The sequence below is a fragment of the Arvicanthis niloticus genome, chromosome 21 (assembly GCF_011762505.2).
Source record: "Arvicanthis niloticus isolate mArvNil1 chromosome 21, mArvNil1.pat.X, whole genome shotgun sequence".
Taxonomy (NCBI): domain Eukaryota; kingdom Metazoa; phylum Chordata; class Mammalia; order Rodentia; family Muridae; genus Arvicanthis; species Arvicanthis niloticus.
In genome coordinates, this window is record NC_047678.1 from 43,219,270 (window position 1) to 43,246,478 (window position 27,209).

Consider the following 27,209-nt stretch of genomic DNA (forward strand, 5'->3'; position numbering starts at 1 on the left):
ATAGTTAGTAGGGGTCTCCCACATCAGCCATTGATCAGGTAGCACCGTGTGTGAAACTCACTCATGACCCTCTGAGCTTCAAAGGACTTGGCAAATTTCCTTCTCTGTCTGCCATCCATAGCATGTGTGGTTTGTTCTAGGCTCAGGCCAGCTCCACTCCACAGCTGCTGCTGTTTTGTGTGGCTCTCCCATGTACTGACATCCCCAAAATGCTCTGGTGCCCAGTGCAATGGAGCTCAACTCTCACCAATAGCCTCTCCTGGGCTCTCTTCATGGACTCTAACCCTGCCACATGGCTCAAACCTCAGCTTCTCTCTATGACCTCTTCAGTTCTGGGGTTTTTACTGCTACTGAGACTACATCTTTACCAGTGGCGTGCCTTCAAAACCACGGGACACTCTTAAACTATCAGACTCAACGGCCAGCATGAGACGCAGCTTTCGCCCCCTCTGGACCACAGGTTCTGTGTACTGACCCTGAGGAAGTATTCCCAGGTTTGTGATCCTCAGTCATGCTGGTCTCTTCTTAATCACTGCTACTCTCTCAGCTGCAGTTAACCATCATCGATTACCCCTGTAAAACAAAAGTTTGACTTCAGTGTTTCTGATCTCTTGTTAATCTTCAGCCCCACAGATTCTTAATTCTGAATATCAAATGGCCTCCACAGAATTTCCACTTCCCTCTACAACTTTACACCATCTGCATTTCTCTTAGCATTACCCCCGCAAGCTCTCACAGCAGCTCATCAAGCTGTTTGAACATGATTCCTGAAACATGGTAATCTCTGTCCCAGCAATACCCAACTCCTGGTACCAATTTCTTTCTTTGTTATGGCTTCTATTGCTGTGATAAAACACCATGGCCACAAGCAATGTGTGGGGAGGAGGCTGCTTGTTTCAGCTTACAACCCTCTGGTCACAGTCCCATCACACAGGGAAGTCAGGGCAGGAAGTGATGCAGAGGCCATGAACGAGTGCTGTTTATTGACTTGCATCTCATGGCATGCTTAGCCTGCCTTCTTATAAAACCTAGGACCACCAACCCAGGGATGTCACTGTTCCCAGTGAGCTGGGACCTTCCACATCAATCATCAAAGAAATTTCAGGTTTCCCCACAGGCCAACCTAGGGAGAACATTTCTCAACTGGGGTTCAGTCTTCCAAAATCACTCTAATGTGTGTCAGGTAGACATAAACTACCAGCACACACGGGATGGCAAATGGTTGTGCTCGTGTCTGTTACTTCTTGTGGTACAAGGTGCAATAATCCTAAGGGAGAAAGAGTATGTGATAGAGTGATAGATAATACCAGAAGTTCGGTCAGTGGGGTCATGCAGTCTACGTTCCATTACTCCCATGACAAGTGATCGCAGTTACCTGTTAGAAAGCTTGTTAGGGACTGACACACACACACACACACACACACACAGAGAGAGAGAGAGAGAGAGAGAGAGAGAGAGAGAGAGAGAGAGAGAGAGAAACAGAGAGATAGACACACAGAGAGAGACTAAACCCAGAAAGGGCTTGTCATTTTCTTCATCAATTGAGCTCCTTTGCAGAAGCAAACTAGAGAAGGGACTAGGTGGGAAGATGATGCTGATTCCCTCCACAAGGTCCTGTCCTGGTCCTCTTCACTGGATCGTGGGAGCTCTTGGAGCCAGAACTGTTTGGATAAAAAGGCTGAGTCCGGCAAAAGTTATAGTCTACCATTTTCTCTTGGGTGTGAACTCCCACCTCACGGTGTGGCTCATTTGCAGCAGGCCAACGGCTGGGCTGATGAAGATGGAGAGCAGTCAGATGGCCCCCCTCTCACTCCCCACCAGCATCCAGGAGCCCCTTTAGAGACCTGGGAGGGTGAGCAGCAGGGACACCACCAGACAGCTACTGGTAGACATGCTTGGCAGGGCTATGACTTCCATCTGTCAGCTGGGTCCTCTGTAATCCTGTGAAGACAGTATGCGTACAGCCAATTTAAAGACAGGAGACTGTCTTAGAGTTTCTATTGCTGTGAAGAGACATCATGACCATGGCAGCTCTTATAAATGAAAACATTTCATTGGGGCTGGCTTACAGTTCCAGAGGTTCAGTCCATTATCGTCATGGTGGCACGTGGGCAGACATGGTGCTGGAGACGGAGCTGAGAGTTCTACATCTTGATCCACAGGCAGCAGATGTGACTGTGTGCAACACTGGGCATAGCTTGAGCGCATGAGACTTTAAAGCCCACTGACGTAGAGACACACTTCCTCCAACAAGATCACACCTCCCAATAGTGGCCCGCTCCGCTCTCTATGGGCCAACCATTCAAACATAAATCCATTCCTATTCAAATAGCCATAGACACCAAATCTCAGATTATCATGGCCCCCAGGGATAGACCCCTCTTCTCCTCCCTGAACTGTCAGAGTTAGGAGTTAACCTTGTGTCTTCCCACTGTGTGCTAATAGTGCTTGTTGTTCACTCTGTGAATGTGGAGAGAAAGCTAAACACTGCTGCTCACCACACGTCTGACTACCAGACCAAGAAGCTCGTGCTCAGGCGTGGCCAGATATTCACCCTGAAGGTGATACTGAACAGACCTCTCCATTCTCAGGATGAGCTGAAGGTGACCTTCACTACCGGTGAGGCCCCAGCCCCAGGAGCAGGATGGAGGGTGGGACCAGAGGTTTATAAGTGTGCAGTGGCCAAGAGTGACTTTGATCTCTAAGCCTTAGCTTCCCCATGCCGAGAACAGTCTGAGAACTGCATTCGTCCCCGCTGCTGCAGTTGGTAAAATCCTTGGCCACGCAATGGAGTTAGCCAGGGGAAAGTCAGAGCAGCCGAGCCAGCCAGTGAGGCAGCTGTCCTCGAGGGGTGTTGTAGAGATGAACTGCAGGACTGTTTGCTGACACTGTAGCTCTGTGGGCTTGAGGTAAACCATAAGAGCGATCAAAACCTGAGGGGTTGAGGAGAAAGTCTAGTCGGTGATGTGCCTGTCACACAAGCACAAGGACCTGAGTTTGGGTCCCCAGCACCCGTGTGAAAACCAAGAAGTACCATGCATATTTGGTGGAGCTATAGGCTGATCTCTAGAACCCACTGACCAGCCAGCTTAGGCTAACAGATGAGCTCCAAATTGAGTGAGAGGGCTTGTTTTAAAAAAAAAAAAAAAAAAAGATGGAGAGTGACTAGGATCAATGTTGACCTCTGGCGCACACACACTGCACTTTGGCAGGGAGATAATTAGTTTAATGCATGTTGTATTGACTATATTGGGTAGGGCTAAACAGTTTAACAAAACAGATATAGACATGCAAAAGGCCCAAGGGTTATAGATAAGGATATAAATGGGGTAGCCTTGCCTAATTTGAGCACACAGTGCAACCCAGATAGCCAAGGTGGAGGAAGACCATGAGCCCTGTCAAGGCAGAGGGACCAACTATCAATTGAGGGCTGCACAACAGGAGCTAGGAAGGAGTGGCAGTCAAAGATGGCCGTTCTGAGGTTGGTGTCAGATCTCCCTTTCTTATTGGTTTTTCCAGGATATAGAATTCCATTCCACGTGGTGGAGCTTGATCCTATGACATCCCACCGTTCTAAGGGCTGGCAGGTGAAAATTGCCAAACAGTCTGGCGTAGAGGTGAGGACCATAGTGTTGGGGTACTGTCTAGTGGTTTCTGAATAGTTCTCTGACTCCACTGAGAATTTCCTGTTTATCCCTTCCTGGCCGTCCAATTGTGCAATGCTGCTTCCCACCCATAGCCAAGGCTCTGGGTACCTCAGATCCCTCTTTCTTACCCATAAGCACACAGTCACTCTGACTAGCCGGATGGCTTGTATAGCTCTTGCTTTCACTTATATTCACTGGAGGAAATAAACAGAAGAAAATGAATAAGAATGATCCATCAGAGCCAGTGTGGTGCATGCCTTCATCTCCTGCACTCTCTGGAGACAGAGGCAGGCAGATCTCTGTGAGTTCCTGACCAACCTGGTTGGTTTGCAGTGAGTTCCAGGATAGCCAGGGCTATAGTGAGAGACCCTGACTCAAAGAGAGAGAGGGTAGAGGGAGAGAAGAGGGGAGACACAGTCAGAGAGTTAGAGACAGGAGAGAGGGAAGTAGAGAAGAGATGGAGAGGAGGAGGGAGGGAGGGGAGGAGGGAGGGTAGAAGGAAAGAAAAAATAACACTTCTTACCACAAGCACAGCTGTCCATTCTTCCCTCTGGACTTTCTGCTGCATTTTAACCCAAATGCAGATGGAGACACATGGCTTTTCCTCCCCTTCTCTTGACAAAACTTGACAACTTTACCAGTCAATGTTCCTTTGTTTAGTGGTTGCTCAACTGTGTGTGTGTGTGTGTGTGTGTGTAAAGTGCATGTGTGTACCTGTGGTACGTATGTGTTAGCCAAGTGCTCAAGGAACCGGATCCCCTGGAGCTGGTGTTACAGGCAGCTGTGAGCAGCCTTACTTGGGTGCGGAGAGTTGAACTCAGGTCCTCTACAAGAGCAGTTTGGGTTTTAACTAATGAACCATCTCTCCAGCCTGCTGCTAAAAAAAAAAAAAACCAAAAACAAAACAAAAAAAAAATATGTGAATACTTATGTAGGGCCCTGTGCAGGTCAGGGAGCCTGACATTACCTATGCCATGGAAGGTTGAACTTCCTGTGTTGCTTGGTAATGAATGATGTCGAGGGACACACAGGAAAGGTCTTACTAGCTCAGAACTCTGCCACCTGAGTACTATGGAAGGACTTTGTCCCAATGTCCTGTTGGTTCACTCATGGAACTCTGGGTTGGCGATGGAGACATTTTACCTTCTAGGAGGCTCAATCTTCTTCTTTCTCCTTGAGCACGTGTTACTCATTTTTTTAAAAAAAGATTTTTTTACTTTATGTATGAGTACACTGGAGCTGTCTTCAGACAACACCAGAAAAGGGCATCCGATCTCACAGCAGATGGTTGGGAGCCACCATGTAGTTCCTGGGAATTGAACTCCAGACCTCAGGAAGAAGAGTCAGTGCTCTTAACTGCTGAGCCATCTCTCCAGCTCTGTGCTGCTCATTTAATTCCCACAACCACTCCAGGGAGATGGGGAGGGAGTTAGCAAGTTTTCAAGCGAGGAAACCAATGCACATGAGAAATTAAGAAAGTAGCAACGCCATTCAACTAGTAGAAGACAGAGCTAGTGTTGGAACTGGCTGCCATTGCTCCTAAAAGACACCTTCTCATAACAAGTAGATTTGGAAGACCCTGAATTGTGTGGCTCTGACGGGAAATAAAATTCTTAGTGCCACTGTAGTGCTGTCTATGTCTTAATTTCCTATCCAGCCATTACTTACCCTAAAGCACTGGACAGCAGCCTGGGTGCCTTTGAAGATGCTTGATGCACTGCAGGACTAACATAGATCTAGGGCTTCCAGCATGTAGGCAAGTGCTCTACTGTGGGCAGTATGCAGCCCCTGAAGAGAACAGGGGCTGAGATCAGGCTCTTCTTACCACAGCCAGAGGATCTACCCTATAATCTGGGAGGTGGCACCACCTGCACGCAGGCGCGAAGACAATAAAGCTTGGGGCGAATAACACCTCTGAGCTGCAGACCCAAGTTTACCTGCCACTCTGGGGGACTTGCTAGACCTTGCTGCCTTGTGGGTTGTATCTGTTCACATTGGGGTAGCCCTGGTGGCTGGGCGGACCCTAGAGAGGATGATTTGTTGGGACTGATGATTCTTCCGGGAGGCGTCAAAGGCTTCAAAGCTGAGTCAGGGAAGGAGTTGATCATGTCTTGTGCTTTGCACAGGTTGTACTGAATGTTATCAGCGCCCCCGACGCGGCGGTGGGAAGGTACAAGCTGAGTGTGAATGAGCATAAAGCTGGAGTGTTCTTCCTTCTCTTCAATCCGTGGTGCTCAGGTAACTCGGAATTCAGTTCTGCTGTGGAATGCGTCCCCTTCACGCGCAGGTCTTGTGTGACTCTGCGAGACGTACCCGTGCTTGCACCCAGTTTGCAGTGCAGAGTCCCTGAGCCGTTCTTTGCTCTCACGATACTCTCCAACCAGCTGAAGGACATGACCAGGCACAGTTAGTGCGTGCCTAGAAGATCCTCTAGTGGTCAAGCCCATAGACTTATGTCTCTTCTGCCTTTTCAGCTTTTCCTCGCTGCCTTGCCAGACCCAGCCAGCTTCTGCTTCCAGCCCCTGTTCAGAGTCTTCTGGGAGCCCCGTGACTCCTTCCCTCACAATCCCAGGGTGGGACTTGAATTTCAACAGTGGTTCCTCTCATCTGCAAATGTGGCTTTTCTGTCTCCCTTATTCCTCCCTGTGGTTCCCTTGAGCCTTAATACAAATCTCATTCAAGGATACCTTTTCTTTCAAATATTTATTTTTTAATTTTAAGTTAATTTTTCTCAGTTTTTGTTAGTTCTCTGAGAGCTTTGTACAATCTGGTTTGATGTTGTTAACCTTCCTCCCCCAACTTCCTCTAGCACGTACACGCCCTCCCTACCCATCCAAATGTGTCCCCCTCCCACCTCCTCCCCCCTCCCCCCCTTTTTTTTTTTTTTTTTTTTTGTTTTTTGTTTTTTGTTTTTCGAGACAGGGTTTCTAGGCTGTCCTGGAACTCACTCTGTAGACCAGGCTGGCCTCGAACTCAGAAATCCACCTGCCTCTGTCTCCCAAGTGCTGGGATTAAAGGCATGTGCCACCACTGCCCAGCTTCCCCCCCCCCCCTTTTTTTTTTTAAATAAACCAGCCTTACTCTAGAAACCCTGGACCAGAGACATGTCAAACAGGTTCTACTCTGATCTTTCCTCACACTTGCCCCAAAGCAAGTTTGTTTAACTTCTAACACTTAAATCAGTGTGTGTGCAAGTGTGTTTGTGTGTAGGTGAGTGCAAGTATGCATGTGTTCGTGAGTGTGCACACGCTCACACGCGTGTGCATGTGTGTATTGGAATTGAAGTTAGGGATGGTTTTAAGCCACTTTATGGATGCTGGGTCCTCTGCAAGAACAAGTGCTCTTAACTGCAGAGCCATCTCCCCAGCCCCTGGAGTCTTCCTTCTATTAATGGCTTATGATTTATGCTTACTGACAACTTTACTCATGTTCACCTTTCCCCACATTCGTCCAGTGAATGGGCCTCACGCCCGATTCAAGATGTACTTTGGAAGTCCTTCCATTTTGTCTGTTTACTTCTGCTTTTGAGACAGAGTCATTCTGTGTAGCCCTGGCTGTCCCAGAACTCTCAGTGTACACCAGGCTGGCCTCAGAGTTCTGGAGAACCGCCTGCCCCTGCCTCCCAAGTGCGGGGATCAAGGCATGACCCACTGCATCTGGGCCTTTGTATTTTCCATGTACAACGTATGGCTGTGACCCTTCCTGCTTCCTGTATCCATACGCCCTACCTGTGTTGTCCCAACCCTCTGGTATACCTGCCTCTATCTCAGGGGTGGCAGTAACGTGTGTGGTCTTGCTCCAGACGACAGCGTCTTCATGGCCAGTGAGGAGGAACGGGCAGAGTACACCCTCAATGACACCGGCTACATATACATGGGTTTCGCCAAACAAATTAAAGAGAAGCCCTGGACCTATGGTCAGGTAATGTAGACTGTCTTCTTGTGCCTGCACCAGGCACACCTGGTAGACCACCTCTTTCTTAGGGGCTATCAAGCAAAGGCTGTAGAGGAAAATGGGTTCACCTCAGCTGAAACACTCTGCCCCACAAGCATGAAACCGGCCCAAAAGAACTAAGCTCCACAGACCCTGCTCATCACAAAACACACAGGCCAAGCTTGCTGGTGCATTCCTGTAATATAAGCACAAGAGAGGTTGACTCTGAAGCCAGTGTAGGCTAAGTAGTAACAAGCTGTCTCAATACGCCTACACGAGCCAGGTGCCTTTAATCCCAGCACTCGCAGGCAGATTTCTATGAGAATGAGGCCAGCCTGTTCTACATTGCAGTTCCAAGATAGCCAAGGCTACATAGACCCTGTTTCAATAAGGCAACAAAACAAAAAAGACCTAAAGCAAACAAACACCAAGTGGAGAGAGGGAGGAACAAAGGAACCACAGAACATACAGGGAGGTGGCAGGTCCCCTTAGCGACGACTCTGCAGTTAAGAATATTTCCTTTTACAATATTGTGTATGGGTGCACTGTAAGTATTACAGCTCGGAAGGGTATTCTGGCAGTCTGCAGCCAAGGAATACCACGAGGCCACACCTCACAACAAACCTCACACAAGAGGGTGGCCGCCTCTGGTCGGGTAAGAAGCAGCAGGGAACTGAGCGGGAGGCAGGCTTTATATAGAATTTCTTGGGGGCAGAGTTTTTCAGGTTGGATATTCCCAGAGTAGAGATTGGTGAGATTTCAAGCAGAGCCCAGGGATGGGTGAGATTTTGAATTTAGGGATTAGTGGGCTTTCAAACTCAGGGGTAGGTTTCAAACCTGCACTGGCCTCAGACCTTCTACCCCACTCCCCCACCACACACACACATGCCACCATGTGTGTGTATGTGTGTGTATGTGTATGTGTGTGTCTCTCTGTGTGTGTATGTGTCTGTGTGTGTCTGTGTGTGTCTGTGTGTGTCTGTGTGTGTGTATGTGTGTGTCTGTGTGTGTCTGTGTGTGTGCATGTGTGTGTCTGTGTGTGTGTCTGTGTGTGTGTATGTGTGTGTCTGTGTATGTGTGTGTGTCTGTGTGTGTGTGTGTCTGTGTATGTGTGTGTCTGTGTATGTGTGTGTCTGTGTATGTGTGTCTGTGTCTGTGTGTGTGTCTGTGTGTGTGTCTGTGTATGTGTGTGTATGTGTGTGTGTATGTAGGTCAGGACCACTTTCAAGAGTTAATTTCCTCTTTCCATGGGGTGGAGCCCGAGGATCAAATTTAGGCATTTTTACCACTAAACTAACCTGCTTTTCCTGTTTTTTGTTTTTAATGTTTTATGTGTATTTTTTTTCTGTGTGTATGTCTGTACAGTATGTGCTTGCCTGGTCCCTGTGGAGGCCAGAAGAGGGCGCTGGATCTCCTGGAACTGGCTCTGAGCCACTGTGTGGGTACTGGGAGTTGAACCCAGGTCTTCTGCCAGAGCAACAAGTGGTCTTAACCACGGAGCTATCTCTCCAGCACTCTTCCCCTTTCATTTTTTTTTTTATTATTAATACTAACCTAGTTGAGATAATATTTCTTGTACGCAGCTTTGACAGCTTGTTTCATTTATCTAACTTGATTTCCAAGGAGTTTTTCCCATGGTATTAAAACCTCTTTGTATGTTTTGTGCATTTTGCCAACGAGCCATCTCCCCAGTCCCCTGTCTTTTCAGTGTCAGTGCTCTGTGAGCCTTTAGATGTCCTTAGCTGTTCTCTTGTGTCTAGTTGTTTAAGTGGCTTCTACTGTGGAAGGTGGGGGAATCTTTGGGAGTCTGTGGGCAAGTTGCCTTACTTGGTAGATGAGATACCCTTAAAGGCAATGCGAATTAGTTGGGGTGGCTTCTTGTCTGACATGGCAGACTCTTGACGCCTCTCTCTTTATCTCCATGACAGTTTGAGAAGCATGTCCTGAACTGCTGCTTCAACTTGTTGGCGGAGATGGAGCACAGTGAAATGCAGAACCCAGTGTTTGTGTCCAGGGCCATCTGTACTCTGGTATGGTATAGGCCAGACTCTATATCCAGCCTCCTGCAAGTCTATACAGTAAACACTATGATAGTCCATCAACAGCTGCTCAGCTGGTTTCGCTTTCCGTGGAAACACTAAGCTGCTCTCCATGGAGCCCACGGGGAGCTGTGGCTGAGCAGTCAGTCAGTTGAAACTCTCGAGGAATGTACGTCTGCCATTGTCCTTCTGAGCACAGGTTTTCAAACTGGAGCTCAGAAGGCCAACTTTGGCACTTCTCAGTTGACCTTAGGAAAATGGCTTTTTCAGCCATTCAGAAATGGTGTAAATATTCGAGGTCTTCTCCCTCCTGTAAGCCTGGCCACAGCTGGGATGAACACTGTCATGAATGCACTGTGATAGAGACACACACGACATGTTTGTCTTCCCACAGTGTCAGAATTTATTGACTAATAAATTCATAAGCTATGTCAGCTACCTTAGCCCAACATACCAAGCAGTCCTGATTTGCCAGTAAAGACAAGCATATGTTCTTTTATTTCAGTCTTACTATCTCTTAGATCGTACATCAGTCAACATATCTACATGTATGTATGTATGTATGTATGTATGTATGTATGTATGTATGCATGCATGCATGGAGGTTATAGAGTGGTCACAAAAGGGTCAAGGAAGCTGCAGCAAAATCCAAGGAGTTTGAAGAGACCTGAGAGGCAAAGGAAGCTGTAGAGGGATCTCTGCCATGCCTGTGTGTGTGTGTGTGTGTGTGTGTGTGAGAGAGAGCGAGAGAGAGAGAGAGAGAGAGAGGGAGAGGGTGAGGGTGTGGGGGTGGGAGTGGGAGAGGGAGAGGGAGAGGGAGAGGGAGAGGGAGAGGGAGAGGGAGAGGGAGAGGGAGAAAGTGCACTAACATTGATATAGGTTTATTCGAAAGTGCTACAGAATAAAGCTGTGGGATTATAGGTTTTATCCAAGCCTCAGGGTGAAATTAACCTATAGAAATGAAGTGTGGAACAGTGGATGCCATTGGATGAAGTGCAGGACAGGGTCCAGATTGACAGCCATTTAAGTGAGTTATATTAGCAGTGGGACAGGGCTGAGCAGAGAGCTCCGGCACAGTCTATACACACAAGCACAGGTGACAGGTCGCCATTGCAATATTCGAGTTCAGATGAAGGTGTTTGCTCAGATCTTGGGCCTGGTCTTCCTGGTAGGAGTGTGTTGCTCCTGTGTTCTCATGGTTCTAAGTTGCTGTCATCCATTTATGCACTGGTCCTTTTTTACTGTTAGGTATGTCCTGTATCAGTCTGTGCCTCTCAGGTGTGTTGACAACTAGAGTCTGTGCCTGCTAAAACATTATCCTCCTGTCTCTGCATTTAAACCTTGGAGTCAAGTGCTGCTTGTAAAATGGAAGTCCCCAGGGCAAGGCACAGCCTGCAAAGCCACCATTTCACAAATGTGGAACAGCTTAGGCAGGGCTCCCTGAGTCTAATAACCAGATCCCGGGGGCTTGGCTGCTGCTGGTCAGCCATTGGCTATGTATCCAAAGTAGCAGTTCTCAAAGCCTGTGGTCTCAGGACATCATGACACTGTGAAAAGGTACCGAGGACCTCAAGTAGCTTATGTCTACAAATGTGTAGAAGTTATACTTCATGATTATACTTATATGAATATTTTATTATAGGTGTACAAATACCATATTTAGAAATTATATTATTTATGAGTATATATATATATATGTATACACACACACACACACACACACACACACACACCAGTAGCTGGTAATAGTAGTCCAGCTACTCAGGAGACTTAGGCAAGACTTCAGGGGTAATGACAGCTTAGGTAACATAGCAAGACTATTTCTCAAAATAAAAAAAATAACAGACCAACCAAGCAACAAATGGAACTGGGGATGCAGGGCTCTGGGTTCAATAACCAACAGTAAAAAGAAGGAAAGAAAAGACTCAGAAATCTAAACATATTTATTTTAGCTGGGTATGGTAGTTCATACCTGTAATCTCAGCACTCAGGATATTGAGGCAGGAGAATGGCTGAGAGTTTTAGGTAAGCACACACACACACACACACACACTCACACACACACACATACACACAAGCAACAAATCTGTTTTCTGCTAAGAGAATAATAATAAATCTACAAGTTAACAGAACGTGGTTTTTTGTGTTTAAAAAACTTTCTGAAGTGTAAAATGTAGTGAAGAGAGGAGTGTGGCTTGCAGTTTGGCAAATCTCTTCAGTGCCTACCTTAATAGATACCTGTTGCAGTTTGCATCCATAAAGGGGCCTTGTTATATCATTCTGGTTAACACACGTGAAGACAGTCTGTCTCACAAGCATACTGGCCCAGCCTTTCCAGATCACAGTAGACACTCTTCTCTGACATTTTACTCTCACTCAGTGAGTGATGGTTTCTTCAGGGTAGTATAGGAGGAGAGACTGAGTCTCACTGTGTAACCAGATCCAATCTTAAACTTGCTCCATGGCCCTCTGGGTACCTCACCTGCCCTGGATAAACCCTCAGTTTGGAAAGGACACAAATGCTACCACTGTTCTCTCCTGTGTCAGATGTGTGCTGCCAACGGTGGAGTGCTGGTGGGAAACTGGACAGGAGACTATCCCAACGGTACTGCCCCATATGTGTGGACCAGCAGTGTACCCATCCTGCAGCAGCATTATGTCACCAGGTTGCCTGTACGCTACGGCCAGTGCTGGGTGTTCTCTGGAATCCTGACCACAGGTAGGCTGCAGTTGGGGATGGGACTACTCAGTTCCCACAGGAGCTAACCATCCTGCCCGGGGTCATTTCAGCACTGAGAGCAGTGGGCATCCCAGCTCGCAGCGTGACTAACTTCGAGTCAGCCCACGATACAGAAAAGAACCTCAGAGTAGACATCTACCTGGATGAATCGGGCAAGACAATCCCACAGCTGACCAGAGACTCTGTCTGGTAGGCGCCCTCCAGCTGGTCTCTTCTGTTCTTCCGTTCTGTTCTCCTGTGGGCCTTGCAGCCTCTCTGTAGACTGGTTCAAGTTGTGAACAGCATCATCTCCAGAAACCCACTTTGCATAGTCAGCCTCATAGTGTGACCCAGAAGTCCTGAGAAGGCTTCTTAAACGTAAATATGCCTGGAGGCAAAGGCCAAGAATTGGCATTTACTTCTGGCCTGCAGCCCTAGGGACTGAGGCAGGTTGCTGTGTCCCACCCTCTGAGGTAACTGGCATCCTCAGTCAGCAAGAGGCACCGCTGTGCTCCCTGGCCTAGTGCACAAACACTTTGCAGGCTGAAAATACAGGAATTGTGTGTGAGTGTGTGTGTGTGAGGGGGTGGTTGGAGGTTAGGGTGGGGTCATGGCTTCTACCACTGTTCTTCAAACACTGTTGTGAAGGTCCAGGTCACATACCAAGGCTTTCACTTTGGCATTATATGTGGAAGACACCAAAATCTGTTAAGCAATATGGTAAACTGTCTTAAAAAACAGCAAAAATAGCTCGGCAATGGCACATGTCTTTAATCCCAGTAGTCAGGAGGCAGAGGCAGGAGGATCTCTGTGAGTTTGAGGCCAGCCTGGTCTACAAAGTGAGTTCTAGGACACCTAGAACTACACAGAGAAACCCTGCCTTGAAAAAACAAAACAAAAACAAGTGAACAAAAGCAAGGATATGGAATATTGTCCAGATATAAAATTATTCATCAATTAAGTCAGAAGCCTGTTGAGTGGGGAAAAGAATTTACAGTTGTTTGATCATTCATTCATTCATTCATCCATCCAGCAGAGGCTTAATAAATGTCCTCTTGACTCTTTGGGTCTGAGAAATTTCTCTCCACTGCCTGCCTGCCTGCTCTAAGCTCTGCTTTCCACAAGGTACTCGTACTCAGAACTGTCCCTGTCTCTGTTGACAATGGTTCCCACCTCTTCAGAACAACCTTAGAGGGCTATGATGACAGGTTCTCTAACTACATGGCTGGCTCTGGTGGGGCTGTTTCTACTGCCACAGGAATTTCCATGTGTGGACGGATGCCTGGATGAAAAGGCACGATCTACCCCAGGGCCATGATGGTTGGCAGGTCCTGGATTCTACACCACAGGAAATCAGTGAAGGTGAGTTTGTATGGGGCACAGGAGGAGAAGACTACCTCAGGTTCCCTACGACTCAGCCCCTCCACTCTTGCATCCCTATGGGACCCTGGCCTGGGCAGGCACAGGCATCCTTACAGTGGCCTCCATCAGCCTTTCAAGGAGCAAAGTCACCTGGACCATCAGCTCCCAGCTGATGGCAGGGAACCTTGTAGATTGAGGAGGGGTACCCAGATACAGGAGGCACAAGTCCCCAAAGATATCCAAATCACAATTTAAAATATTTTGGTGTTGGAAATAAAAATGTTTCCAACCAGTATGTTCCAAAGGCTCCCCAAAATAAAATCACAGCGTCACAAGTTCCCATTGGAGCCAGCCAGGAACCTCCAGAGTGCTGCTCCGTATCTCCCCACAAGGAGGAGAGCTCGTCACACTTTTTGCTGACAGATGCTCAGCTATGGGGCTCACAGTCTTTTCTGGGGTCTCATTAGTATTTGTCAAGGTGGAGACAGTAGCCTTGGCAACTGAGCTACGCACAGCCAAGGGTTTCTATCTACCTGAGGGGTAGAAGCCCTATGCCCTGGTGGAAAGGGCGTTAGAAGACCACCACCAACTCACTTTGTAACTAAGGTGACAGCAGAAAGTGGGAAGCCCTCTGCCATGTTAGAAACTGTAAGTTTACATTAGAGGACCCGTTCTGCATCGCATCCCCCACTGTACTGAATCACAAGGCTGGCTGCTCTTAGGCCAGGGTCTATTGAAGGTTAAATAAGACAAAGGTCGTGGCAAGGCCAGAGTACAAGGATATACAAAATCAAACCGATCTGTACAATGGAGAACGGAAGGACTAAGGCTTACTAAGTTGTTAATGACAGCCAAGACTTCCTGCCAGAGCTTTAGAAGGCGGCACTACTGGTTTAGATTGATAACAACAGCTAGTGATGATTCCCAGATAATTACAGTGCTAAGTACCATTGGGTACCACTTTGTTTGATGTTCATTTGATGCCTGATGACCAGTGAGGTCAGTACTGCCTTTATCCCCAGTATCCAGGAAGCAGAGGTATAGGCCATGCAGGAAGTAGGCAGTGTGCTGGGACGAATGGCTCCCTACCTCTGGGCCTGAGATTTACTGAACATTTCAGTTCTAAGCTGGGATGTGTTCTCAATGGTCACAAAGCAGTTCAGGCTGCCCGGGAAGTACCTGTTACCTCCCTGCTTGGGTGGGATTTCTTACTGTTACTGTGATGAGTTTAGGGGTTGGGAGGCAGGGTGAGCAAGGAGCCCTTGGCAGCCATCCTCTCTTACTCCACCCCCCCAGGAGGCTACCGCACTGGGCCTTCACCACTGACTGCTATCCGCCAGGGACTGGTCCAAGTCAAGTATGATACCACATTTGTGTTCACGGAGGTGAATGGTGACAAGTTTATCTGGCTGGTGAAGCACAACCAGGAAAGGGACAAGAACGTCCTCATCGCTGTGGAGACCGCTAGCATCGGCAAGAACATCAGCACCAAGATGGTGGGCGAGAGCAGGCGTGAAGATGTTACCTTGCAATACAAGTTCCCAGAAGGTAGCTGTGCCATTACAGGCCAGTTTCAAGACCAGAACAGTCCTTGGTGGTTGCCAGATCTGAGACCCAAAGGAGCTGATGGCAGAAATCTAGGGCATCATTGGCCAGAGGTTCCTGTCACAACAACCCAACCACATGGTCTTTAGCAAGAATGTGACAGTATCTTTAGGCTGTGTGGGATGAGGGTGACTGTGTCCTGTGAGATGAGGGTGACTGTGTCCTGTGAGATGAGGGTGACTGTGTCCTGCGGGATGAGGGTGACTGTGTCCTGCGGGATGAGGGTGACTGTGTCCTGCGGGATGAGGGTGACTGTGTCCTGCGAGATGAGGGTGACTGTGTCCTGCGAGATGAGGGTGACTGTGTCCTGCGGGATGAGGGTGACTGTGTCCTGCGGGATGAGGGTGACTGTGTCCTGCGGGATGAGGGTGACTGTGTCCTGCGGGATGAGGGTGACTGTGTCCTGCGGGATGAGGGTGACTGTGTCCTGCGGGATGAGGGTGACTGTGTCCTGAGGGATGAGGGTGACTGTGTCCTGTATCATGACTCAGTGTGTCCACTCCAGGGCAAGATGAGGTAGCCAGACATGGTGGCACACACCTGGAGGTTAGGGCAAGAACATTGTGGTAAGTTTGAAGCCAGCCTTGTCTATGCTATAATGTCCTGTTTGAAACAAAGGCTGATCACAGGTTACCTGGACAGTCAACATATGTCAGGCTGCAAACACACGGCTCCTGTGGCCTTGCAGAGTCCTGGAATGCTGTAGACACTATAGGCAGCAGACACAGAACTCGGAGATGTTCTTACTGGATTAGAGCCACCCAGCTTAGAAGTAGCTGAGTTAGGAGGTTGGTTTTTTTTTTTTTTTTTTTTTTTTTTTTAGACAAATCTCACCAAGTAGTTCTGGCTGGCCTGAAAACTACTATATAAACCAAGCTGGCCTGGACTTAACAGAGAGCTGCCTGCCTCTGCCTTCTGAGTGCTTAGATCAAAGGTGTGTGCCACCATGCCTGCCCTAGGGTTTTTTTGTTTTTTGTTTTTCAAATTTTTTCTAAAGTACTAACACAGGGTTTTATGGCTGCTGGGCAAGCACTTTGCCAGCACCTGAGGGAGAAAGAGAGCTCAGAGGACTGTTGCTTTTTCCTTGTACTTTCCCCTTCTGCCCTGAAGACTAAGTAATTTCAATTAACCTATGTAAAAGTTATGTCTGATTCTTCCTCCCAGTCCCAAGCTCTCAGAAATAAGACTCAGACTCAAAATATATTTACAAATACCTTGGCCAGATAGCTAGGCTCTTCTCTGACTAGCTCAGAACTTAAAATAACCCATTTGTTCTAATATACATTCTGCCACATGGCTGATTGCCTGTGCTCAGGTACCACATGCGTCTGTCTCATCTGTCACACTTTCTCAAATAAATCTCCTACCTGACACTATCCCAGAAGCCTTTCTGCCTCTCGGATGTCCCACCACCTATTTCCTGCCTAAGCTGTAGCCATCACATTTATTATGCACAAGTACCACATCCATAACAAACACAAGATATTCTCTCTACAAACCTAACCTCAAATTTTCTCATGATTTCCTATGCAGTCTTTAAGCTATTACTGACTTTAAAACTATTGCAAGTTCTTTATTGATAGTATCTGCTTGGTGAGCTACTGTTTCCCTTCTTTCAGTTCTTTGAATATATTTACAATGGTTTTTACACTTCTTTAATTTCATGTATGTACATACTTGTGGGTGAGCACATCACAGTGCACATATGGGGGTCAAGAGGACAACTTGTGGGAGTCAGCCATTTTCCTTCCACCATATGGGTCATGGGGATTTAACTCAGGTCACCAAACCTGAGTGACCAAGCCAGTGCCTTGGCTGGCTGAGCCATCTCAATAGTCCCTCTGAGTATATTTAAAATAGATGAAGTTTTTTCTCTAGTTAGTTCCAAATCAAGCTTCCACAGGGGCTGATTTTCCCTGAAAGCTATAAGCCTGCTGGATACACTGTGGCAGTCTGGAGACCAGACCCTGTTTGCTGTCTCTGCTGCATGCTTGTGCATCGATCCCCTGCAGCACCTCTGTGCACCCTGTATTCATCATTCACAACCTCTGAACTCTGCTTCCATTTGTCCCCTGGCCAGCAGGGGACTGTCTAGGATAATAAGTAAACTTGCCTTGGCTCAGGAGTTGTGTCCAGATGGAGGACGATTGGTGCTCTACTTCAGCCTCATTTGTACAGAGCCTCAAGACGACAGCTCCCAACTTGTTTTGTCTTTGTTCTTCCCTGGCTCTTCAGGGTTTTAAAAAAAAATTTTTTTTTGAATACACAAGGAAAGATGCTGTGTGTTGTAAGCTGAGTCTGGTCACGTAAAGGTGAGCTCTGTGGATGGGCACTTCCAGGGAGCTGTCGTCAAGGTCAAAGGACAATGAAGCCCTTGTGGTGAGGTTGTGGGTCTGCTGAAAACCCACACACCACAGATGGGGAGGCTTCTGACTTCACTGTGACTAGCCCCTCCTGTTTTCAGGGTGACTGAGGGTCTGGGAGGAGGGGAGAGAATGGGACTACCTAATGCCTTCTGAGTTCCTCCTGCCTCTCTTCCTGTTTCTTGAGATAAGGTCTCACTTTGCAGATGGTTTGAAACTCACTATATAGTCCAGGTTGGTTTAGAAGTCATGGTAATCCTCCTGACTCAGGTTACTGGGATTGGAGGTCTAAGTCTCCATGCCTGGCTTGGTGGGCTATATGTGATTAAATGATCCTTTGGTTGATTTCAACAGTCCTGGGCAGGTTGAAGGTGAAATCACTCTTTCTAGTATTCCCACAGATTTAAGGGAGGAGCAGATGTGTTCTGTTTTTTTTTTTTTTTTTTTTCTCCTGCCACTTCTACTTATTACAGGTTCCCAGCATGGGGCCTTGGGTGCTTCTTAGTATGAAACCTTAGCTCCTGGACTCCCCCAGAGTGCTAGTCAATGGGTGTCTTAGTTTTGTTTCTATGGATGTGATAAAGACCATGATGAAAAGTAGTTTGGAAAGGAAAGAGTTTATTTGGTTTACATATCCTGGGTCACAGTCTACTGAAGGAAACCAAGGCAGGAACTGAAGCAGGAGCCATGGAGGATCACGGTGGCCGGCTTGGTCCTCACGTCTTGCTCAACCTGCTTTCTTATGCAGCACAGGCCCACCTGCAGATCCACAGCGGAATAAGCCCTCCCACATCCGTCATTAATTAAGAAAATGCCTCACAGATTTGTCTATGGGCCAATCAAATAGAGGCGTTCTCTCAATTGAAGTTTTCTCTTCCTAGATGAGCCTGCTTTGTGTCATGTTTACAAAAATATCTAACCAGGACAACTGACTCCTTGTCAACTTGACATACAACACTATTAAGTGACATCCTTTCCTGACTTGCTTATTCCAAAGATCTGATATGAATACCAATGTCACAATATAAGACATTTCAACTATTAAAAGTCCCACAGTCTTTAAAAAATTCCCTCTCTTTAAGACATCCAAACACTCTCAGCTGGGGGCTCCTGGAAATTAAAAAATAAGTTACATATTTCTTATTCCAAGAGGAATAAGATCCAGGGCATAGTCAAATCAAAGCAAAACCAAAATTCAGCAGTGTAAAAAGTTCAGTTTTCAAATCTGAGGTCTGCCTGTGGTCCTTTAGATGCACTTCCCCCCACCCCCCACCCCCCCAGCACCTACACAGCTCTGCTTTCTTTGGTCCTGCTGTCTGCAGCACATAGAACTGGTCTCTTAAGCTCAAGTTGGTTCCATGCTACACCTGTCACTGTCCTTAGTGGTTAGCCCATGTTTCTTGCAATTCAAATATGCTGGGTTTTACATGGCTGCACCTTCACCAATGACCGCTTCTGGCTCTCCAGGAATTCTTCACACCTTCAAAACCAGTGGCACCTGGGAAACTCTTACACTACCAAGTTCAGTTGCTAGCATGAGATGCAACTTTGACCTTCTCTAGACCACAGATTCTGTGTGCTGAGAATGAGGAAATACTCCCAGCAGATCTTACCTCACCGATGCTGGTCTCTTAATCCCAGCTGATTTCTCAGCTCTTAGCTGACCAGCAATCAATTGTCTTATAGAGGTTTCACTTTGGTGGTACTAGTTTCTTGATAATCAGCTATTTTCTTTTTCTTTCTTTCTTTTTTTTTTTTTTTTTTTTTTTTTTTTTTTTTTTTTTTGAGACAGGGTCTCACTGTGTAGCTAGAACTTCCTATGTAGACCAAACTGGCTTCAAACTCACTGAGATCTGCCTGCCTCTTCTTGAGAAGTGTACAGCTGGTTCTTCAGCTCCAGCTGACCAGATACTAGGGAGTCTTAATTCAAATGTATCATACAGACAGCTCTGAAAGACTTTTTTTTTTTTGTTGTTGTTGTTTTGTTTTTTTGAGACAGGGTTTCTCTGTGTAGCCCTGGCTGTCCTAGACTCACTCTGTAGACCAGGCTGGCCTCGAACTCAGAAATCCACCTGCCTCTGCCTCTCAAGTGCTGGGATTAAAGGCGTGCGTCTGAAAGACTCTTTAGGGCACTCTCAAGATTCCCCTGAAACTTCATGAGCCAGGGCGGTGGTGGCACACATCTTTAACCCAAGCACTGGGGAGGCAGAGGCAGTGGATCTCTGGATTTAAGGCCAGCCTGGTCTACAGAGTGAGTTCTAATAGCCAGGGTTATGCAGAAAAACCTTGCCTCAAAAACAAAACAAAACAAAACAAACAAAAATTCCCTCGAAACTTCATTGCTCTCAAAATTTTTGTTTCCCAAGCTCCCGCAGAGCAGCCCACTGAGCTCTGAACACTCTACAGCTTTCCCAGATCATAAGTTCCAAAGTCTTCCCATAGTCTTTCCTAGAACATGGCCATGTCTGTTACACGAATACCTGACTCCTGGTACCAATTTCTGTTTGAGTTTGGTTTCTATTGCTGTGATAGAGTCCATGGTGAAAGGAAAGGGCTTCTTTGGCTTACATATTCTGCCTCACTGAAGGAAGCAAAGGCAGGAACTCAAGGTAGGAACTGAAGCAGAAGCCATGGAGGAACACAGCTGACTGAGTTATTCCTCATGTCTTACTCAACTTTTCTCATACAACGCAGGTCCCAGGGGTGTTAGACCTACAGTGGGATAGATCTTTCTAAATCAGTCATTTATTACGAAAATGCCTCACAGACTTGTCTTTGGGCCAAATGGTAGCATTTTAGCATTTTCTCAACTCAAGTTCCTTCTCCCCAGATGACCAGGGCTTGTGTTGTTGACAAAACCAAACCAAACCAAAAAAATCAGAGACCAAAAAAACAACCTAACCGGAACAATGGGAAGGCTCTCTCAGATCCCAAGGGTGTCTTCAGAAAATATTCTGTCTCTACAGGCTCCCCAGAGGAGAGGAAGGCCATGGAGAAGGCCTCTGGCAAACGTCCTGATGACAAGCACAGCTCTCCGCCACTGAACAACGCTCTTCAGATATCTGTCCTCCAGAACTCTGTGGAGCTAGGATATCCTATCAATTTGACCATAACTTTGAGAAGGAAAACGACCACCCCACAGAATGTCAACATTTCGTGCTCCCTCGATCTACAGACATACACAGGCAAGAAGAAGGCGAACCTGGGCGTCCTCCAGAAGACGGTGCAGATGCAAGGTCAAGGTACCAGAGGCGGGGACAAGGGGCCCCAAGCCCCAGAGAGGCCAGAACACCCACCATCTGACGTCTCTTTCTTCTCTGTGGATCACTCACATGTTTTAACTCTTTATGTGAAAACAGACATAGCACTTATTGAGCACTTACATTTTGGTGGTGACAAGGAATCTAGGCACAGATAAACAGCTCAGGGGTCTGGGGTCTAGCACACAATCACAAGTGAAAAGTGCTGATGGTATCATGAAGTTGCCTCTACAACAGCAGAGATTCGTTTGGTGTGCCCCTTCTCATCAGTGGGCTGTGGCTGCTCGCTACGTGAGCAGGCCACCCTGAGAGTGGAGCCCAGAATGGGCCTGGAGATCTCAGTAAATGACTAAATCTGTTTGGTCCCCGAGTGCAGGCTCTCTAAAGAGAGAACCGGACTCCTCTATGGCCAAGCAGCTCTAACTTGCCCAAGAACTCACCTCTCCTTTCTTTCCATTCTTTCACAGAATCAGAGGTGTTTCTCAGCATGGATCCCAGCTTCTACATCTATAAACTGGGCATGGTTGACGATGAGATGGTTATTAAAGGGTTCATCATTGCAGAAATGGTGGATTCTGGTGAGAGGGTGGCCACTGATACGACCCTGTGTTTCCTGTACTCTGCCTTCTCTGTAGAGGTGAGCTGCCTGCAGTCCAGAAAGCTGAAACCTGACCTTGGAGAAGGGCAGAGCGCAGGGCTTTTGTGGTCTCTTGGTTGACTGATCTTCGGGCCAATTGCATTCTTAAGGAAAATAGCACGTCTTTTTTTTTTTTTTTTCCATATAAGTATTTCTGAGAAGTGATATATCAAACAGTTTTTCTTTTCTCAACTTTTGGCTAAATGGACTTAAACTTTTAAAAACAAGGAATACCTGTGCACAGTACAAAATTATAAAGATGCAGTTGGCACAGTGAATAGTTTCTTCCTACCCTCCTCCTCAGATGCGCAGTTCCTCTTGCCAAAAGAGATCCATGCCATCAGCTTATTGTGTATCGAAGAGTTTTGGATACAGGCCAGTGAGGTGCAAGGCTTGCCATGAGCCTACCCCATGTGGGATGAGATGAAGCTGGTGCCAGAGTTGCTTGGGCTCTCTGATCAGTTTTCTCCCATGCATGAGGGAGTCAGAGGCAGCTTGCATAAGAGACTTCCATTATGTTTCTGATGACCTGTCAAACACAATCATCCCAGAGACCTTCCCTGGTGAGGCCTGGCCTATTGTAGGGTTTGTCTCAGCAGGCGTACCTCCCATGGGAATGTCTCAGACTGAGGACATGGCCCCCTGAGGAGACCATGTTTTGACATTTCTGTAGCGGTGTGGTTGAGGACAGTAGGCACTAACTTATCCTTAGAAAAGGTCGGGTTCTGGCCTGGTCCCCACTCTGAAGCAGAGCGTGCATTCTCCCCGGGAGAATCTTCTTGGAAGCAGTTCCAGTGTACCCACCATGGCTTGATCATCAAGAATTTCTTTTGAGGGTCTGGAAGTTAAAAGTACTTCTTACAGAGGAACCTGGTTCAGTTCCTAGTACCCCCATCATGATTCACAGCCACTTGTAACTCCAGTTTGAGGGGATCTGATGCCTTCTTCTGACTTTGGTGGGCACTAGGCATGCATGTGGTGCATATGCATATATACATGCAATGAAACACTCATGCAAATAAAATACATCTGGAAAAAAAAGTTAAAAGCTTCTCCTGGGGGGATCTCCCTCCTGGGGGGGGTCTCCCTCCCACCCTCTTCCAGGTGGCATCACAGATATCTGTGGGTGTCAGAGAACACTGGTCCTTGAGGTCACACAAGATTAGTTGGTGTTTCATATGTCCTGGAGGTAGACACTCCAGCTTTCTCAGGACACACTGAGTTGACTGTGCTTCAGACCCTAGGTACCTTAAGGAATATTACAGAAGGAAACAAAACCAGAAACATGCAGGCAAAGAAATGAGCCCTGGGGTGCCCTGGGCAGGGAAGGTGGGGCTCTAGAAAAGAGGGTACATCCAGGGCAGGCAGGGGAGAGGTATGTAAGAGTTTCAACTGTCTGGAACACAGCTTGTTTTTGGATGTTTCTCTTGGCTGTCCTGTGAGGCAATTTGGCATTCTGAGTCATTGGTGAGGTGGGACTAGTGTCCTTAGTATAGTTTGAGGGTCCTAACATCTATTTAGCCCCCAAGCTTTGGAAAAGGGGGATTCTTGACTTGCTGGATAAGATCAGGATGTAGTTCCCATGAGGACTTCTGGCTACCGTGAGATTACACACTTTGAGTTTCCTAAAAATTTGTCTGGCCAAACTAGAGAGGGTAAGCATGTGCAAAGATGTGGAATCTGAGAGAGAGGCACAGGCAGGTCAGATTCCCCACTAGAGCCTTCCAAATGATCACTGACACCCTGGGCTTAGAGAGAGGATCAAGAATTATCTTTCTTGGGGGCTGGAGGGATGGCTCAGAGGTTAAGAGCATTGACTGCTCTTCCAGAAGTCCTGAGTTCAACTCCCAGCAACCACATGGTGGCTCATAACCATCTTTAATGAAATCTAGTGCCCTCTTCTGGTCTTTGGGCATACATATAGAAGACTGCTGTATACATAATGAATAAATAAATCTTTAAAAAAAAAATATCTTTCTTGATAGAGCCTGTCCTCTGACCTCTCATCTTCAGTCTGTCACACCCGTCTTTTCTCCACTCTAACAGATGCCAAGCACATGCAAGGTCAACCACCCTCTTGTCATCACCTGCACCTTCAAGAATACTCTACCCATCCCTTTGACTAACATCAGGTTCTCAGTGGAAAGCCTGGGTCTCACAACCATGAAGTCCTGGGAGCAGGAGTAAGTTTTCCCAACTTATATTAATGATCGATTTTGTATTTTGTACATGGGTCTCACGCACCTGTGTGTCATACTTTTGAGATGTAAACTCCTAGGATGTTATAGTAAAAATGTAGACACACAGTGCTGGTGCCAAATTGCAGAAAAGGTTACGCTAGTTAGTACTCTACCAAGAATAAACCTCGTGTTTCTTGCCACTATGGTTGGTTGGTCTTCAGAAATGCCAAAGCATCTCTGTTTTAATTTGTGTCTCTATTTATGTCTCAGGTTTCCTTGTTGACTCTCTCCTGTAATATATTTGTACTTGCATTTGCCTGTTTTCCAGCCCCTAGGGAGTCATTGACTTTTCTTATTAACCTGAGGGAAGCCTTAAGTCAGTAAGGAATGTGTTGTAAATTGCTTGTAGGAGTTAGATTATTTGAGACATCCTCACCCCATATCCCTAGCTAGCTTGAAACTTGTTATACAGACCAGGCTGGCCTTGAACGTAGAGCAGTCTGCCTGCCTCTGCTTACTGAGTGCTGAGATTAAAGGTGTGTAGCTCACACATGTGGCACTGCAGTTTGTTTGTTTTAAGATACTGCCCGGGAAATTGAGTCTAGGGCCTTGTACTTGAAAGGCAAGTGCCCTCCTATGGAACTGTACTCCAGCCTAGACAGTTTCAAACCCTAAGATGTCTTCACCACTGGAACTCACGTTAAAATTTTAATCTTCTCTGTGGATACTGAATTTCATGTCATTATAAGAATACAGAAATAGTCTACACTTTTCCTGAAATATATGGTTCTAGTTGCATAATTATTACTGTGAACTTTAGTTCCGGGGTGGAACAGTGCAGAGCCCCAACTTTGTCAATTAACCTATCATTTACCTAGTATCCTGAAACATCATCTGTAATACAAGTAATCCCCAAATATACCTCAGTCTCTGGACTAATAGGTGATGTTGTTACATTGAAATGTTCAGAGCAAATTGCAGTGCTGGTTCTCAGCTTGCAGGAACATGGGATAACTTCCCATGCACCCACATGTCTTCTCTGTAAGGGGCATGTTCCCAGTTGGAGTCTTTGCTGCCTTTGTGCAGAGGTGTTTAGAGGTGTTTCTCACAGTTTTCTGTCTGATGGACTAGACAAATGCTATTGATTTTGGTATGTCAACATATCCAGTAAAGGATTTTACTTAAGTGCTCTGTTCCTCAGGCCTATTTCTTAGCAGGTGTCTAGATCTTCCAAGCAAATCTCAGCAAACTCCTGATATTCTGGGACTAGTTTCTTAAACTTCCACAGATGTGTCGGTTCCCCATGACCACTGTTAAAGAACAGATTCTGGCAAGGTGGTAGTAGTGGTGTACACTTTTAATCTCAGCACTTTGGAGGCAGAGTCAGGCAAATCTTTGTGAATTTGAGGCCAGCCTGGTCTACAGAATGAGTTCTAGGACAGCCAGGGCTACCCAGAGAAACCCTGTCTTGAAAAACCACACCCCCTCAAACAAAAACCAAACCAAACAAACCCCAAAATAAGCAAACAAATAACAACAAAACTACATTCAATTCAGTAGTATTGGGTCAGGGCCTCAGAGCCTGATACACTCTCATGTACTGCCATCTTGAATACCTAGGGTTAGACAAACACTTTCTTGTAGATTCATCACAAAACTTGTTCCCGAGGGCACTCAGGAGGGTTTGTTACTGGCATAGCTGGGAAGCAGCCATTCTAGCCAGCCATCTTGTCCTACAGCTGAGACAAGTGGCCACACTCCAGGTGAAGGCCTGCTTCACTGGCTGTGCAGCACAGGACCTGCATAAGAGCTGCACTGGAACCAGATGCCTGCCTGGTTCCTCACGCACTGCGATTTTCTGTCTATGGTGCCTTTGGCTGACTGTGTGTCTTTGAATTTTCTAGGACAGTGCCGCCTGGAAAGACCATCAATTTTCAAATGGAATGCACCCCCGTGAAGGCTGGACCCAAAAAATTCATTGTCAAGTTTCTTTCCAGACAAGTGAAAGAGGTTCATGCCGAGAAGGTCGTTCTTATCACCACATAGCCCGTCTGATACCATGGAGAAGGAGGCAGGAGCCCTGATTGGCTCCGAGCCTTGGCTAAACATGTTAGCATTTCCTAAATTGCATTTAGCTTTCAGGTCGGGGATGATTAAATTTGATTAATCATGTGAGGGCAGATTCAAGAGCCAGCCCAGCAAAAGACAGAGCTCAAAGGCCAGTGTAACTCACAGGCAGTAGCTCCAGGGAGCCAGGGTACCTGGGCACATGTCATAGACAGACATCTCAAATACTTACTTAGGAATCGTGGCCTCAGAAGACAGTGCCACTGTCATCTGGATTCAGAACCAAATACAGAGCCCAGATATAGACTTAAGTGCTGGAGGCATCTTCCATCTAGACCATGGATTCTGTCAAGTCTAGGGGTACCTGGAGGCTGTGTTGGAAGTCCTGTAGAAAGTATCCTGGAGCTAGTCCTGGGCCAGGCACTACATGCTCTTATCCCAAGGCTTTGCACTCTCAGAAGCAGGCCCCACGCTGGCGTGAGGCCCTCTTGCTCTAGATGGGCCATGGGAGGGAGACCCTTTCTTTAAGTAAGAGTCTATGGCCAATGACAACGTCCGAAGAAGTAATGTATCCTGCCCTGTTCTCTGCAGTCTGTGCTCTGCTCCGCTGTTAAAGGATCTGCTCACATAGCACTATACTTTGAATTAAACTCTGGCAACTTTCAGATGGCTAAGCGGTCCCGAGTTAATTTTTCTTTTACGCCAGCATGCTGCTTAACTTAACCTGGGGAGAGTCACTGCCTCTGAATTTCATGGATCCGGGGCTCTCTAATGCGCTGGCCTCCTTTGTCTGGGCCCTCTTCGTGATGGTCAGCCTCTCTCAAGGACTGTAATTCGAAGTGGACATGTATTCCAGAGATACTGAGTACAGACTGAACAAGGGCTATTTTGTGTATTCAAAGGCCATTCTTGTCTCGGGGTTTCTGCTGCTGTGATAAAGCACTATGACCAAAAGCGACCTGGGGAGGAACGGGTTAACTGCATCTAACTCACAGGTAACCGTCCATCTCTGAGGGAAGTTAGGGCAGAACCCTGGAGTGCTGCTTACTGGCTTGCCCATGATGTTTTCTTTTACCACCTAGGACCAGCAGCCCAGGGGTGGCACAACTCACAATGGACCTGGCCCTTCTATATCAATCAAGAAAATGCACTACACATTTGTGTAAAGGCCACTCTTACAGAGGCATTTTCTCAGTGTCTTCTCACATACCTTTAGCTTGTGTCAAGTTAATAGAAACTTGTCATCTCTCCTTCATTCACTCGAAACCAGAAAACCTCAAGTCCTGACTCCTTTTGCCCAGATGCCCACCTCTGTGGCACGCAGATGTCTGGTACATGCTTGTGGGATGACCTCTGTCTATGCTGGAGCCAAGAAAGATCAGTTAGTAACCCCATGA

The 27,209-nt window shown here is 46.9% G+C and overlaps 1 protein-coding gene across 1 annotated transcript in view; it reads left to right on the forward strand.

Annotated features, from left to right (window-relative positions):
- Positions 1–26,477, forward strand: part of Tgm4 (transglutaminase 4) — a 33,741-nt gene extending 7,264 nt beyond the window's left edge. Inside the window, exons 3-17 of the mRNA XM_076917483.1 lie at positions 1,756–1,852; positions 2,446–2,619; positions 3,520–3,617; positions 5,774–6,053; positions 7,450–7,568; positions 8,092–8,235; positions 9,509–9,610; positions 12,167–12,338; positions 12,410–12,548; positions 13,597–13,700; positions 14,997–15,248; positions 20,635–20,910; positions 21,396–21,565; positions 23,612–23,748; positions 25,650–26,477. Of these exons, the coding sequence (XP_076773598.1) occupies positions 1,756–1,852; positions 2,446–2,619; positions 3,520–3,617; positions 5,774–6,053; positions 7,450–7,568; positions 8,092–8,235; positions 9,509–9,610; positions 12,167–12,338; positions 12,410–12,548; positions 13,597–13,700; positions 14,997–15,248; positions 20,635–20,910; positions 21,396–21,565; positions 23,612–23,748; positions 25,650–25,791 (2,406 nt within the window). The 3' untranslated portion in view covers positions 25,792–26,477. The remainder of the gene's footprint in view (positions 1–1,755; positions 1,853–2,445; positions 2,620–3,519; positions 3,618–5,773; positions 6,054–7,449; positions 7,569–8,091; positions 8,236–9,508; positions 9,611–12,166; positions 12,339–12,409; positions 12,549–13,596; positions 13,701–14,996; positions 15,249–20,634; positions 20,911–21,395; positions 21,566–23,611; positions 23,749–25,649) is intronic.
- The last annotated feature ends 732 nt before the right edge of the window (positions 26,478–27,209 follow it).